Raw genomic sequence first — 16,658 nt, 5'->3', positions numbered from 1 at the left:
TCCCAGTCCTGCACTGAACCCAGCATTAAAGGGGGACACAAGTAATTTGCAGTTTGCAGATACTTCCCTCATGGAGCAAGGGAGAAGCAGAGCAGAGCCCAAGAATTACAATCTGGTTCATGTCCTGCTCTTGGGGCAGTGGCAGCTGCATGCTACACCCTATTCAGATGGGGCTGGAAGGTTACAGCCCAGCCCATAGGTGAAGAGAGGAGAGAGAATAGACAGACCTAGGTTAGACCCCAAACTAAGTACAGGGTGTGCTGATAAACCCAAATAGGAATAGAAATCCGGTTATTCAATCAAACCACATGCATTGGGATGGAGTCAGTCTCCTACAGTGATGGGAACACAAAGGCAACAGAAAGAGCTCCAGAAAGAGAAACCAATTATAAACAGAAAGTGAAGCAGACCAGCCAAATTGCACTGTCCAACCTGAAGAGATGCAGAAAGTCAACTAATACGATCAGTGATGAAAAAGAAGACTTGATTTTTTTAAAAAAAAAGTTTACTCGCCGAGTTCTTCCCTGGGTGATGCCCTGCTTCCCTGGAGTGACACCAGCAAGGGGTCTGGCCATACGAGTTTGTCTCACTAACATCCATCTAAGCTCCCCAGCACTGGCTGGCTCCTTGGGTTAGGGCTCATGATCTGTCCCACATGTACAGACCCAACCATAATGCTCTCTTTCTCGATGTTAGCCTCCGAGATGCAGGAGGAGCACCTTCATATATCAAACTACAACCCTTCTCCAGGTCAGTGAAGGGGTCCTGTTCACTACCTCTTCCCTGAACGATGGTGGCTGATGGGAGGCATTCAGGAAAGTGGGTTACCATAGGGAAAGATTTTCTGAAAAGAGGGATCCCATCAAGTTTGAATACCGGACACTGGGAAACATACCCCTTCCCCACCAACCTACACAGGAAATAAGCCTAAATTGTTAATGTGTACCATCGCCTGCTATTCCAGTTCTGACCACACACAGCTGTGTCTGTGCCCCACACTCTTGGCCTGCAGCACCCCCTGCTATCTCAGCCCTGGGCTCCCTACACACAGCTTTGTCCATCTCCCTCACCCCCCACCATCCCAGCCCTGGGCTCCCCACACATAGCTCTGCCCAGGTCCCCCACCCCGGATCTGCAGCCCCCCTGCTACCCCAGGCCGTTGAGGCGTCTCAGAGCTGCTGACCTACAATACCCATACTTTAACAACGAACCACTTCACTTTTAAATACTTAGCCCCAATCAACCGACGCCAAGTACTGGCATTTTAAATCCCCTCATACAGCAACTCCAAGGACAATGCTGAAGTCCTGGGATTTCTCTTTAATCCTCCCTCCGCCTCTGAACCAAGCCAAACAGAGCGGGTTGGTTGGTTGTTTATACACAAATAAAAAATAAATCAATAAAAACTCAAAGCAGCAATCCTCCTAAGCAAGCCCTGGGTTGCAATAGCTGCTGGGGTTAAAGTGCCGGCAGCACAGGAGGAGGTAGAGGAATGCGGAGCAGTTCTCAGGCCTCAGGAACGGGGGAGGTGAGAGAAGGAGGTTAGTTCACCCCGACCCCCAGAGTTCCAGCAGGAGAATCAAATGATGCACGCACGTTCTCCCTACCCTGGCAGGGCCAAAGGCAGCCTCTGTAACCAAGGCACTGAGGGCAGCCAGGGGGAAATGCTGCTGGTGTCTGCAAGGCAGGCGCCAGTGTGCTGCAGTGTCACAACGCGCTATCCGGGGACAGGCACAGAACAGATGATAATCCAGGCTGAATGGAAGCAGCCCAGTTGGCAGGACCAAGCAGGATCTGGCGCCAAGTGCTTTCAAACAGGAATATCAGCCCTAAAGCAGGATGGTATCCCCCATGTGTGCAGGGGAGGCAGCCCGCCCAATGGCCGGATGGCATCCTTCAGGTGTGGGGAGGGGGGCACCCAGATGTCAAGGAGGCAGCTTGGGGGCTGGGACAGCATGCCCTGGTTTGACAGGCCAGCACCACCTCTTTTGGGGAGAAGAGTGCAGAACAGATCCCTGGGAGCTGGAAGCCCTCCATGCCCCCCTCTCACGTCAGCCCTGAGATTTCAAGGCAGCCACCAGATGTTTGCCCCTGATGACTGAAAACTCTGTCAATAACAAGGCCTGCAGTGAGAGGGAAAGCACACAGCCAAGAGCACTTTGGCAGGAAGGGGAGCCGGAGGACAGGCAGCTGGGACAGGAGAGGAGAGATGAGGGACAGGTGGAGGAGAGCCAGGCTTGCAGGAGCGAAAGAGACAGTGAGAGAAGGTATCTGAAGCAGTGGCAGGGATGGAACATGAGCTGGGTAATCGTCTCACTTGGCCCCTGTTCTCTTGAGAACAAGGAAAGAGGCGTCCCCTCCCCGATGCCTCCTCCCCCGGTTCTCACCATGGCCTCCATGCGTGCCCTGCGCTCCTCCTCCTCTTTCTTCTTCCTCATATTCTCCAGATCTTGCTTGGCCTCTGTGAACGACTGCAGGAAGGTGTCGAAGATGCCAAAAAATTCATCTGGCTGCATCTTGCCCTCGTTCTCTCCAAAATGCTTCAGTGCCTTGGCATACTGTCAGACAGGGAGAAGAACAGAACACGAGCATGGCAATTAGAAGGGCTGTTCAAGGGGGACAAGGAGATAAAGCCTAGGGACGGCTTTGCACAGCACTCGAGCCCCTTTGGGTTCTTTTGTGGCCCATGGGAAATTGCCTCCACAATCTGCTGCTGGCTAAGGAAAGGCTATTTGATCTCTCCCCGAGGGTCTCCCCTGAAGAAGATGCTCCCTTAACTAGCCAGCTGGCATTTGCAGGCAGATTTGGAGGGCACCAGTTAAGCACCAATGTAAAAAAAAAAAAAAAAAATGCCCAGTGCCTAAGGGCCACAGAGTCATTTCAGAGAGCAGCTGTCCAGCCACACCTCAGTAACATCACTGTAACCAATGATGAAATGTTTCAGAGTAACAGCCGTGTTAGTCTGTATTCGCAAAAAGAAAAGGAGTCCTTGTGGCACCTTAGAGACTAACCAATTTATTTGAGCATAAGCTTTCGTGAGCTACAGCTCACTTCATCTGATGCATAAAAGTGGAAAATGCAGTGAGGATGTTTTTATACACACAGACCATGAAAAAATGGGTGTTTATCACTTCAAAAGGTTTTCTCCCCCCACCCCACTCTCCTGCTGGTAATAGCTTATCTAAAGTGATCACTCTCCTTACAATGTGTATGATAATCAAGGTGGGCCATTTCCAGCACAAATTCAGGGTTTAACAAGAACGTGGGGGGGGGGGGGAGGTAGCAAAAAACAAGGGGAAATAGGTTACCTTGCATAATTACTTAGCCACTCCCAGTCTCTATTCAAGCCTAAGTTAATTGTATCCAATTTGCAAATAAATTCCAATTCAGCAGTGTCTTGCTGGACTCTGGTTTTGAAGTTTTTCTGTTGTAATATCGCAACTTTCATGTCTATAATCGTGTGACCAGAGAGATTGAAGCATTCTCCGTGAGTGCTAATCGGTGTCTGGTCAAATGAGCCTCCCCCACCACCTCGCCCCTCTGCTCAATCGAGAACGTGGCTGGGGTTAAGAGACCCTTGCCGTAACATGACCGTCTGTTCTATCACTGGCCTTTTGCAGTGTCATCCCTCACTGTGGAGGCCACTGAGCAAACAAAGGGCGTTGCTTGGCAGAAACCAGGCTGCAGACAGACAGGGCAGGAGAGGAGGGTAAGGAAAGCAGCCAGCGCTCCCAGGGGGACTTAAAAGAGAGTGGAAACATCAGAAGTGGCCTTTATTTTACAAGGCGAATGCTGAGGCTATAGGAAGCATTTGGAGGCTGCCAACTGGCAGGACTTCAGTCACAGGGCAGCCTTGATCTGGCTGTGGTGAAGTCACAGCAAAGCCTGCCTCTGGGTCATGAGCCCTGCAGCCCTGGCACAGACAGGCCGTTGCCAGTACATGCACACATCATCATACTCACCCACTCGGACACAGCCATAAACTTGCACGAACCCACCCACATGCCTTGCCGCTGATACTCACACAGAGCCATATGCCCTCTCAATGATACTCTTGCTCCGAGCACCGATCCACACACACATTAGCACCCATAAGCACTCTCAGCCAACACACACACACACACATCCACACACTCCCCCAGCGGAGATGTTCATGCCCTCCCCACAGACACACCTGCATTAAACCACACCATGACTCCTGCAGGCTAAAGATTCGCTGCATTTGATCACTGCAAAGTGCTTTAGGTGCACACCCAATTAATACAAATGACGATGGTCCTGGTCCGTGGGGTGACAATCTAGCTGCCCATCCCCCACTTGGGTGATTTTATAGAACGTGAGAGAGACCAAGAGCTGTGTGGTTTGTACCCCAAATGAGTGAGAAAATGAGTGAGAAACTCTGGGATCCAGCCTCAGAAGCCCCTGCAACTCTGACGGCTGCACGAGGATAGACACTGGGAGAGGAACAGCATAAGCATCACCACCCAACATGCACTGAAGGGGAAAGAAATCCCTTAACAAAAATGGATGAAGGAACAGTTTCTTTCTGGCACTGCCTGGGAAATTTTGCAATTCTCCCCACACTCCCTCTCCTTTGCTCTTCCTGCCAGGCTTGTGCAAAGCTGTTTGCAGCAAAAGTCTAGTTCTTTAAAAAAAAAAAAAAAAAAAAAAAAAAAAGTTGTTTTGGCAAAAAACCCCAAACAAACAGAGGAATTCAGAGTAGCTGACAGTAAACAAAATTTGCTGCAAGCAGCGCAAGTTGCGAGCAGGACAGGAGTTAAAGGAGGAGCAGCAGCCACCGAGAATCAGAGACTGCAGGGTGCAATTGCAGGCTAGCAATGGATGCCTGTTGTGTTGAGTTTAACCCTTATCTCTGGACATATATATTGAGAAAATTACAGTAGAGAGCAAGCATCATATGTTTCGACTGCTGGGGATTCCGGCCCTTCCCCAGGGAGACATGCCAGAGATTATGGAGACTGCCCCTTTGAAACCTGAAAAAGAAGATCCCTTTGCTTAGTTCTCTCTTTTTCCCATTAGAGGCCAACCAGCAAAGGGTGGCGGGATGGGGGCGAAGAAAGAGGGGAGACTTCTGTAGTGCACAGACACTGCCATTGTGCACAGAACAAAGAGCCCAGAACATTCTACAACCACGGGGGACAGTCCTAGTCAGGGATTCTCTTCCCATTTAACTCCTTGCCATGGTTTGCAGAGAACAAAAAAGTAAGGCACAAATCAAGACCAGCGACATTCCTTCCCCACACAAAACATGCACAAAATGGTCTCTCTCTTGTTCTAGGCAATTCCCTGCCCTTTGAACTCCCACAAAATTTGCCAGAATGACTCATTTACTCAAAGGCAGGACAGAACCCAAATCCTCAACTCTGTACGGTTTCTCACTAGTATCTAGTTCACAAAGAATAAGAGGTTATTACTGCCACCAGCAGGAGGAGTTACTCTGTTAGATCAAGTGGCAGAAGCCTGTGCTTTTAGCACTGGAGATCCTGGGTTTAGTCCCTGGCAACACCACACAATGGGCAGTCATTACATCTAGCGATGGTCAGTTTTTGTCACAGGGGTTCTTGTAGGTAGGGATGGGAGCACCAGTGCAGAAATGGAATGAATCTTAACATTGGTCTGGATTATCGAACTTTGGGAAGGTGAGTGAGATGGTGCACCAATACTAAACTGGTTTAAACGAACGGAGGGGCAATCCCACAGAGTACATAAGTATTGACTAGTCCTTTTATTGGACTCTCAAAGACCTGGACCTTTCCTGGGCCTCTTGAATCCTGCCTACGTATAACATGTGCATAGTTCCCAAGTGCCATTCTTAATTCCCTTAAAAAGGGGTAATGCACACTCTATACTCCTGACTGCCATTTGCCCAACGGCGACCATGCACCAGCTACTCTTGCTTCATCAGCAGGGATGCTCTAGTCATTGCTCCTCTCGCTAAATGGAGTCACAGACTTCCACTGCCTCCTTAAAGGCACCATACCCTCATTAAAGAAAAATAACGGTCGGAGAATCTTGTGAATATAACTGGTTCTAGATTTTGAAGGAACTTTGAGGAAGGACTGTGCTGGATGCATTCTGACACCTCATGATACCACATTCGCTTATTGTAAAGCAATGAAAGCTGAAAGGTAGAAACATACAAGCTACAAGTTTACGAAAGGTAACAAATGAACAATGAAACAAAAACTATGGTTTATTTAATTAAATGTTTTCTCTCTGGTCCCCACTCAGAAAAAGTGGTTGGAGCAGAGGAATATGAACCAGAAGAATGGATTCTAGACCCAACTCTGATATGACCTTCTGCTAGTCCAGTGGTAGTCAATAGGGGACCACAAGCCAAATCTAGACTGTTAGATGCTTTTGAATAGACCCCCAAAATGTTATTTACTTATTTTTTATTATTTTCTCTGGAGTTTGGAACTTGCAAGGATTTAGTTAGTTAATGTCTGTAGAGTACTCTATAAATGCAAGTATCACTGAAGGTGGGATGCTAAGGAAATCTCATACCCTTTAAATTCCAACACACCCTCTATTTTAGGACTTTACCTACCTACCAACTGAATCAGTTTTGCAACGTATGCCTCTCAGCACTTACCATCTCCACCCAGGACACTCCACTGCAAACACATTGCTTTCCCAGTGTCCACCCTACACTGCATGAGCAGCATGTGATGCATTGCCACAGCCTTTGCCTTACTAGCAGCTTTGAAGTGTAAAATGGTCAGGATCATGTGAAGGGTGATTACGACTCAATGGGCCTCCTTGTTGAAGTGGAAATTTCTGATTGCCTGGCTTATCCCCAGCTGGCTGCCCATTAACTCTGCATGTGTGCGTGCCTCAGGCTGAGCCTGCTGTGTGCTCCCCGGCTGTCACAATTCTTTACAATAGCTGTCGGCCTTACGAGAAACGACATGTTTATCTTATTTGAGATAGTGAATTACACATGCCCTAGCATGGGCATCCGAGACAGATCTGCTGCATTTCATGCCTCCTTGTGTCAACCCCAGTCCACATCTCACAGACACTCCGTGTTATTCTGGACTACAGGTGTCTCCCTCATATAGTCCCCTCTACAGTGGGCACAGAGACCCTGAAGATGGGTTTGCCATGAACCTCCTTCCCCCTCTGCTCATGGATAGGTAAACCATTCCCTGAGGTGCCATCAAGCCTTCATCATTTGGGCCCTGTTTGTCCACGTAATTGTGGGTTCCTGATAACCTGTGGGTTGCATAATGCTGCATCATCAATGGAGGGACACAAATAAATTGATTGAGCTTGTATCACTTCCTCTTATGATCTGGTCAATGCTTCTAGCATAAGTATCATCAGCCCTGCCCATTACTTGAATGAGAGCACTCTACTGAAAACACAGTATGCTGCAGTGATTCAGCAGCTGGCACTCTTCTCTCTGAATCGGTCTCTCCCTTCCATCCCCATGGCATAAGGTGGTGCTGTGCTGCATATGTGGGGTTAGAACTACATCCCAAGCCCCTATAAGCAGACATCATAACTGATCAGACTGCTGAACAGGCTGAACCCGCAAGAGCCAGAATGCTCCAGTAGACGGGCGTTCTGATTCCCCAGCCAGTGGCCGGAGTTCTATTTCTGACTCGGCCACTGATGTTTTTAGTGACCCTGGGCAAGTCCCTTAGGGTACATCTACACAGCAATTAAACACCCACCGCTGGCCCAGGTCAGCAGACTAGGGCTAAAGGGCTGTTTAGGGGTATAGAGGTTCGGGCTTAGGCTGGAGCTTAGGCTCTGGGACCTGTGAGTTCGAGTCAGCTAACCTGGGCCAGCCAGGCGTCTTATTCCATTGTAGACATACCCTGAGCCTTTGACTCTTGCTTCCTTTTGTGACATGAAGACAATGGTACTTATAGTAGCCTCTTTTGTAAAGTGCTTTGAAATCCACATATGAAAATTAGGTAAGTACTAACCACTGTATTTTGTGATGTTCTGTGATGTCAAGCACTGGAACATGGATAGAAACTTGCTTATTACTTAAGCCATTTGGGGGAAGATACATGGGCAAAGCAAGATGGAAAATGTGGGGTTTTGGGTGGAGGGAAGATTATAACATGGGCTGGTATATATTTTTCATTAAAATAAATTCATTTCCACAACTTATCACTCCTCCATCTCATGATATAACAGGTCTGTATCTCATTGCCTGCCAAACTTTCCACTGAATTCCTCTTTTTGCCAAAGCAAATGGTTTAGACAGTTGTTTATTTTAAAAAGTTGTTTCAAGAAGGAGATGGAAAACGGGACGGCAGCACACAGTCGCAGCTGTGCCCGCCAATGAAACATCAAAGGGCTGCAGAGACCCCACTGGAAGCGAGGGAAGAGGGGGCGAACCACAACATTGACAATTATCCTGGAGTCTCCAAGCATTATTGAGGGACTAGCAATGGGAAGAATGAATTGTACCACTTGCTCTGAGCAAAACTTAAAAGACTTCCCTAGTCAAGCGATACCAAAAAGTTGTTGCTATAAGACTCCAATTCTGCAGCAAGGCAGTTCTACTAAATGCTACTCTGCTCTTTATGGGCCTGTCAGTGGAAAGACTCCTCGATCTCCACAGAGGTTGGATGGGACCCTACATCGCCTTGAAACCTATTGATCATAAAGGATATTTGAGCTAGTTCCATGGTAGCCAATAGCGACCCTGCTCATGCAATATAGACACCATGAGCATTTTTGACACATTAGATAACTTGTCCTGGGCCATCTGCATTTCTAATTTAGTGTAGGTTGGGGAGGTGATTTATTTACCAAATGGCTCTGTTTGAGATGGCAAGCTTTGGTATCTGTCCATGCCTCTTGGAATGTGCCCCAGCTTGACTCCCCCAATAGTCCATTAGTCTCAGCAGCTGACAGAAGGAACCAGTTCCAAAAGACCGAGGGAGGCCAACTTTTGTGTTTGAAATGGACATTCTGTCTTTGCTGCTTGGACTGCAGTATCCCTGCGTGCCTTGTAGCTCTCTGCCATTAATGGCTATTATCTTAGCTGGATTTTCACTTTCCTCTGCTGCTCTTCAGAACAGTGCTACTATGTTTGTCAAATTTACTGGCATCCAGCGGCTGTGCAGATTTTGACCTCCCATCTTAATGATGCTCAATATTGGTCCCCTGCTTGCAGTATTGTTACATAGTCAAGTCGTAAAAAAAGATGAGAATGGACAGGCTCCCACCTCCCTTTCATCTTAACCTTGCCAAGGTTATTTCTTTGTCTTCATTATGCCCCTGTACTGAGCAACAGTGGGCAGAAGGATGCGTGGTGTTGATTTTATATCTATTCCAGCTTCTGCACTGTAGAGCCAGCTTGTGAATTCTAATCACTAGGATAATGATCATGTCTGAAATATACATAGCGTCTTTCTTCCAGAATGATCCAAAGTGTTTTACAAACAGATTATAAACTATACACACAGGGTGAAGTTCACCCATGTGCAGAGAACAGATACAATGCCTTTGCTTCACTTCAGTGTATTGTCAGCACTTATGTGGGACGTTAGTGGTACACAGGCCTTATGGGGTAAATGTCATCCCTAGCAAGTAGAAAAATAAAATGTACACCATGGGAAGAACTGGTGAAAAAAATAATTGATTTGGCTTCAGCGTTTGCACTGTTTTCCCACAAAACCAAGGAGGACAGTTCTCTCAGGTGACACACACACTCATCCTGTTTTCCCTCTGAAGAAAGCAATGTTTCACATGTGGATCAAACTTGTGAAAATTGGTGATAAATTTCAAGATGGAATTTCTCTCAATCCCTCCCCCGCCACACACACACAGGAAATGGCAGAAAATATAATCCCTTCATCAAAACTGAATTCTCCAAAAAAACCCCAATCCCTCACAGGTGTTACAGTGCATTGAAGGTGAAAAAGCCATCAGCAGAACAGTGCCCAGCACTCTGAGTGAACCTATTGAGAGTTCGAGCCAATTTTTCAGCCTGATTTTAACTGAGCATGCGTTTTGCGCATGCACAGATGATGGTGGTTACAGCATTTCACTTGCAAAGATAGAGGCCAGCGTCTGAGAATCTGGCCCTTAAATTTAAAACAACATCACTTCTTCACGGGGCCAATTGGCATCAACTGGTCCAGTCGTCGTCGGTCTAAGCAAAGAAGCCAAAGACTGCATGGGCTGTGTGAGACTGAACTCCCCCCCTCAACATTAGATGCGGTCTAAGGTAGGGCTGAGGTGCACTCGTGGGGCTGTGTGGAGGAAAGCTGCACTACACCTGTTCCATGGGTAAATAGACTGCTCTGGTAGGGTCTCTTCTATGTTATAGGTAAAGTTTAAGGTGTTAGTTTGGCCTAGGGTCTGAGAGACCGCCTCTCCCTCCATGTCATACTGGGTTCAGGGAAGGTATTGAGCTGCAGCCCCATTAGTCTGAGAGAGTGAAGGCTGCAGGAAGGCCTAAATAGCTTGAGTGTACTGCCCTCCAGGACAGGCTGTAAGGTCCTTTGTATCCCTTAGCAGCGAGGAAATGGGAAGACTTGAGTAGGAGCTTTTACTACCGGATCATTGTTGGTTGAAACTGTGCTGATTAATAGCTGAAAAGAGACTACTGGAGTTGTCTCTCTTATCAATGAATACTGGAGGAGCAGAGAGGAGCAAAGGGTTGTAGCGTTCTTTTGGAGTGGATTTCTTCTATAAATCTAAATAAATAGAGAGCATATTTTGCCAGCACTAAAGACACCCAAAAATCACTTCTCAGGTTTGAAAAGATACTTGGTATTGTTTTAAATCCAAGCTCAGGAAAGATGGCTCTGCCTAACTCCTGGCAATCAATTAGCCAGTACTATATTTAGAATGCTATTCAATCCCAGCTGTTAAAACCAGGACTTCATTATTAAAATCAGTGAGCCAGACCATTTCTTCCAGGGCGCATTAGGATTTTTTTTTTTTAAGTCCTTTCCCCCCACTCCCCATTTCATTTCTAGAAATCAAAAGGAACAGGATAGTGAGATCTCTGTGTATTGTGTCCTACTTTTGCTGGGCAGTTGTAGTAGCAGTTTCCATGGCAGGGACAGAGCTCACGATTCAGCAAACAGAGAGCCCATTGAGCATGGGAGCTGTTATGGGCTCTGGGAAGCACATCTGGTTTGTTGAGAATTTCCAGTTTTGAAAAAAGAGCAGGAGGAGAAGGGGGAAAAAAGAAGCGAACATGAGAAATAGCACAGTACTGGTAAGGACAGAGAGTTCTCTTTCAGGAGTCCAAGGCAGCTCAATGCCAGTGGGAGAACCAAAGCTCTAGATTCAGCAGAAGCTGGAAAGGCATATGTTCAAGAATAGTAGGGGTGTGTTAGGAGAAGGTAATAGGGAATGGGGGAAGTATGTTATAGTCATTAAAATAAGACTTCTCTTGTTAAATGCTTTATGTTGGCAAATGTCAAAAAACGTGTGCAACAAGTTCCAGACATATTGGTCTGGCTGTGGGGAGACGCTCCAATTATCCTTAAAGCAACAGGATCCCCTTTTTCCTGCCCTGGCCTGATCAAGGAAATGTTGTATCCATGCCTCGGAGTGAATGATTTTATGTGTTTAACCCACGCTTGACCCCAAAAGAAAACGCCTTGTGCCAGTCAGTGCATGTCAACAGAATGTACCTCTTCTGTGCTACATCAGGTATCAGAGGGGGAGGACAAAGGACATTTGTATAATTATAGGTAAAATGGTTTGTATACTGTAGGAACCGACCCAAAACCTCACACTCAAAATTTATACTGAACCAGAGTCTTCTTGATGGTTGAAAGGTCTGCTTACCTCTTGCTCTCCCCCCAGCCACTCTTTTCTTCATTCTTTTGTGTCTCTGCAGTTTTTTGATCCCAGACAAGAATAAAAGCCAGAGGTCCAAAATACCCCCAGAGACTGGGAGTTCTCTTCGGGAAGCCATACTACAACCAAAGTGGAGGGTCTGGAACATAAGCCACCCTTCCCTTGCTATCAGAGCCAAATGAGGACTTCTGTTCAATTTTTGCTGTACCAACCAACCAGCTCTTGTGATTTCAGTGGTGTATGCTGTGAGGCAAACGCTGCAACTTTGAAAAGCCAAGTCATCCCCATTGTGATGAAATGTTGTGTCAGAGTGATGGCACAGCATGGTGACAGGACACTGTATTGTCCTGATCCTCCTTCAGCATCAAGCTTGTCTTCTGAAAAACAGGAGGCCTGGCAACCCAATTACAGATATTTTATTCACAGTTCAGCTTGTCCCCTCACATCTCTCACTGCAAGCTACTGACACCAGCAATGGAAATGAACTGGTCCAAGGGAAATAATTTGTTTGCTTTGGACAGCCAACTGCTTTTAACATACCAGCCAACCAGGACAACTTTGCCATTACATGCTGTTTATTTTAGGACTTGTTCTCTTTTAAAGATGTTCATATCCTTATGAGCTTTTCATACATACTCTTTCCCATTCAAGCAAAAGACAGAGGGATTAATGCCAGCTTCTAGTCATCAGCAAAGAGCTGGCACCTCTTCAGAGGTCTACACTTCCCTTACTAGATTTTTTCAAAGCAAGTGTGAGCTGATGACAACAACTGAATATTGATACATTTATGGTACTTTTTAATGTGAAGGATCCCAATGTTTCTTGCAGATGTACATATCTCCCACCGTTACATCAGCAGAATTTAGCTAAGTTTTGCCAGGAGACCAAATCTAACCACCCTATTCTTGAAAAACATGCCGTGGGATCTTTAAGAACCAAGGAAGAGTGCGCTTCCGATCTCTCATCCAAAAGACAGAACTCCCAATAACACAGTATTTCCTAACACCATGTCACAAAACCCACCATTGCCATTCCTCCCCATACACACCACCCTCATCAATAAGCTCCAAAGAAGAAAAAGATTCAATGGGCAGAACCTAGGGATCTGGGTTGTATCCGTTCAGTGAATGGGACAGACAGACCAAACCCACCACCTTTAATCTGAAACTCTTTGAATATCAGGATGTTGCCTCCCACCACACCTTGCCCTCATTAGTGTCCCAGCATCTTAAATCAGCTGCTTCCATTTTGGCTCCAGAGGCATGTTTCTGTTCTCCAGGAGATACTGACCAAAGATGGCCAAAATCTCTCAAGAGCTGCTTGCAAGGTTCAGACTCTGCCCCAGATTCATCCAGGAACCTGAGGACTAGCCTAGACTTAACCCATGCCTGAGTGCTACCATCATGGCCCGCCCATAGGGAGTAGAGGACTTCAGTCCCCAGGGCTGCCATTCTGGTACTTTTCACTGGGAAAAAAATACATGATATGGGGGAAGGAAAGTAGCCGCCGTGTCTGCTGGTTAGGGGTTTCCCTCCCTCCTCGTACACAGAGACATATGGGGTACACAGTTTTCCCCTTGCTCTCACTAAGCTCACTCATCGGGATCCTAAAGAAGCAGAAGAAATAAGCTTCCTAGCTGTCAGAGTCAGAATGATAGGTAAAATGGTTTGGATACTGTAGGAACTGACCCAAAACTGTAATGAGCCACAGAAGGTGGGTCTGAAAGCTGCAGGTTCCAGTCAAGCACTTTCAGGGATTTTCCTACCTTGTCCCTAGCCTCGTTCAGAAGGTCTTCTAGCTCCGAGAAGCTGAAACTGGCCACAGTGATGAAGTCACTCATGACAGGCACAAACCTGTCCCCTGCTTCCCGCATGCGTCTCTTCTGATAGTCCAGTTCCTGGAAGAGAAGAAGTCAGAAGCATTGATTGGCAGCCAGCAATGGCTCCTCAGTGAGAATAATGGGGCTGGGTAAGTCCAGTTGTTTCAGTTAACAGAGAGCACGGTCTCTCCCCCAATATACCCATCAGCAACTACAGTTCAGAACCACCCCCAGCCTCTGCTTTCACCTACTCAAAGGCAGAATCTCCATGAGATGGATACAAATCTTATTTGTTGTCTCCTGGATCCTGCAATAGTAACAAAAGAGTTCCATACTATCCATTTAATTTCATAGAATCATAGAATATCAGGGTTGGAAGGGACCTCAGGAGGTCATCTAGTCAAACCCCCTGCTCAAAGCAGGACCAATCCCCAACTAAATCATCCCAGCCAGGGCTTTGTCAAGCCTGACCTTAAAAACCTTTAAGGAAGGAGATTCCACCACGTCCCTAGGTAACACATTCCAGTGCTTCACCACCCTCCTAGTGAAAAAGTTTTTTCTAATATCCAACCTAAACCTCCCCCACTGCAACTTGAGACCATTACTACTTCTTCTGTCATCTGCTACCACTGAGAACAGCCTGGATCCATCCTCTTTGGAACCCCCTTTCAGGTAGTTGAAAGCAGCTATCAAATCCCCCCTCATTCTTCTCTTTCGCAGACTAAACCATCCCAGTTCCCTCAGCCTCTCCTCATAAGTCATGTGTTCCAGTCCCCTAATCATTTTTGTTGCCCTCCACTGGACTCTCTCCAATTTCTCCACATCCTTCTTGTAGTCTAGGGCCCAAAACTGGACACAGTACTCCAGATGAGGCCTCACCAATGTTGAATAGAGGGGAACGATCACGTCCCTCGATCTGCTGGCAATGTCCCTACATATACATCCCAAAATGCCATTGGCCTTCTTGGCAAGAAGGACACACTGTTGACTCATATCCAGCTTCTTGTCCACTGTAACTCCTAGGTCCTTTTCTGCAGAACTGCTGCCCAGCCATTCGGTCCCTAGACTGTAGCGGTGCATGGGATTCTTCTGTCCTAAGTGCAGGACTCTGCACTTGTCCTTGTTGAACCTCATCAGATTTCTTTTGGCCCAATCCTCTAATTTGTCTAGGGCCCTCTGTATCCTATCCCTACCCTCCAGTGTTTCTACCTCTCCTCCCAGTTCAGCGTCATTTGCAAACTTGCTGAGGGTGCAATCCACACCACCTTCCAGATCATTTATGAAGATATTGAACAAAACCGGCCCCAGGACCGACCCTTGGGGCACTCCACTTGATACCGGCTGCCAACTAGACATGGAACCATTTATGACTACCTGTTGAGCCCGACAATCTAGCCAACTTTCTATCCACCTTATAGTCCATTCATCCAGCCCATACTTCTTTAACTTGCTGGCAAGAGTACTGTGGGAGACCATGTCAAAAGCTTTGCTAAAGTCAAGGAACAACACGTCCACCACTTTTCCTTCATCCACAGAGCCAGTTATCTCGTCATAGAAGGCAATTAGATTAGTCAGGCATGACTTGCCCTTGGTGAATCCATGCTGACTGTTCCTGATCACTTTCCTCTCCTCTAAGTGCTTCAGAATTGATTCCTTGAGGATCTGCTCCATGATTTTTCCAGGGACTGAGGTGAGGCTGACTGGCCTGTACTTCCCAGGATCCTTTATTGTATTGCTAAGGAACCTTTAGTATCTAAGTGCCACATAGCTGAGACACTACGGTTTTCCTTATACTTAGAATGGGAAATAACTGGAACTCAGATAACACTGTGTGGTAACTACAAGTAAATGCTGATTTATTTAATAGTGCAGTGGTATTGTGGATCACAGGGAAAGCATTTCAGGAAGCTGTCCCCTATTTTGGAGCTAGGCTGATGGCAGAAAGTATCTTTGAGAGAGCTGCTGAAGCACACTGGTTCTACAACAGCGATGAAGGACTGCATTGCCCCTAGTTCACAGGGGTATTTTGAGGCTTGCCAGCATTTGTCCCTAATTAATATCTGCAAAGTGCTTTAAGATCTTTGTATTAAAGACGTTGTAGAAGAGCAAAGCCTGGTTAGTGTTCAGACACGGAGTTGTCTGGCCATGTGGTAGAGTAAATACAGTCTTAGGTATTTGCCTTCGTCTTATTTTTAGAAGTTTTGCAAAACACAACCGAGGTGCCAGGATTTGGGCTTTTACTCTGGGATACTGCAGTATTTCTATCAGAGGTGAAGGATTTTGTTTAAAAAAATCTGCTTAAAAGAATGATCATCAGGGCAATTTGCTGGCCCACCAGTTAGAGCACTAGCCTAGGGCTTGGCAAACCCTCATTTAAGTCACTGCTCTGTCACAGACTTCCCATGTGACCTTGGGCAAGTCACTTAGCCTCTCCATGCCTTAGTTCCCCAGCTATAAAATGGGGATAATAGCACTTCCTTGCCTCCCAGGGGTGTTGAGAAGATAAATACATTAAAGATCATGAGCTGGTCAGACACTATAGTGATGGGGGCTATATATGTTTCAAGTATGGATAGATAAAGGATGTGATCAATTCAGCTATATCTTGTGTCACCAATAGCAAGGGAAGGGGAACTCAGCGGCAGAAGCAGGGAAACATTTCCCATATAGCTGGGGTTCTGGTTTCACCATCAGAAGAAAAACTTAATTATGGAGTATTTGATCAAAACGTACATGCTTAGACATGAAAGCTCTCCTTCCAATGGCTGAGCCACCACTTCAGCTGGATGGAACCAATCCCCAGGCTTCAGTACAAGAGTTTGCATATGCATACCACCTCCCTTAGGCACCTTTTCAGCACTATGGCTGCTTATCGATGGAGGCCCAGAAATGCCAATTGAAGTTTACAAATTTAATCTCCAGTGTATCCTGCACGATAAGCAGTGGCTGGATGCATCTTCAGATGTGTGATTTCCAAAAGCTCGACTGAGCAATAAAGGGCTGTGTCCCGTTTTTAAAATCACAC

At 46.6% G+C, this 16,658-nt stretch overlaps 1 protein-coding gene across 3 annotated transcripts in view; it reads right to left on the bottom strand.

Moving 5' to 3' along the window:
• Window positions 1-16,658, bottom strand: part of DAAM2 (dishevelled associated activator of morphogenesis 2) — a 243,696-nt gene that overhangs the window by 7,347 nt on the left and 219,691 nt on the right. For all 3 annotated transcript variants that reach the window (XM_073338564.2, XM_073338566.2, XM_073338565.2), the window contains 2 exons: window positions 13,580-13,711; window positions 2,388-2,558 (listed from right to left, as the gene is read on the bottom strand). In XM_073338564.2, coding sequence (XP_073194665.1) covers window positions 2,388-2,558; window positions 13,580-13,711 — 303 coding nt within the window. The remainder of the gene's footprint in view (window positions 1-2,387; window positions 2,559-13,579; window positions 13,712-16,658) is intronic.

The sequence above is a fragment of the Lepidochelys kempii genome, chromosome 3 (assembly GCF_965140285.1).
Source record: "Lepidochelys kempii isolate rLepKem1 chromosome 3, rLepKem1.hap1, whole genome shotgun sequence".
Classification (NCBI taxonomy): Eukaryota; Metazoa; Chordata; order Testudines; family Cheloniidae; genus Lepidochelys; species Lepidochelys kempii.
This window is presented reverse-complemented; position numbering and strand designations above follow the sequence as displayed.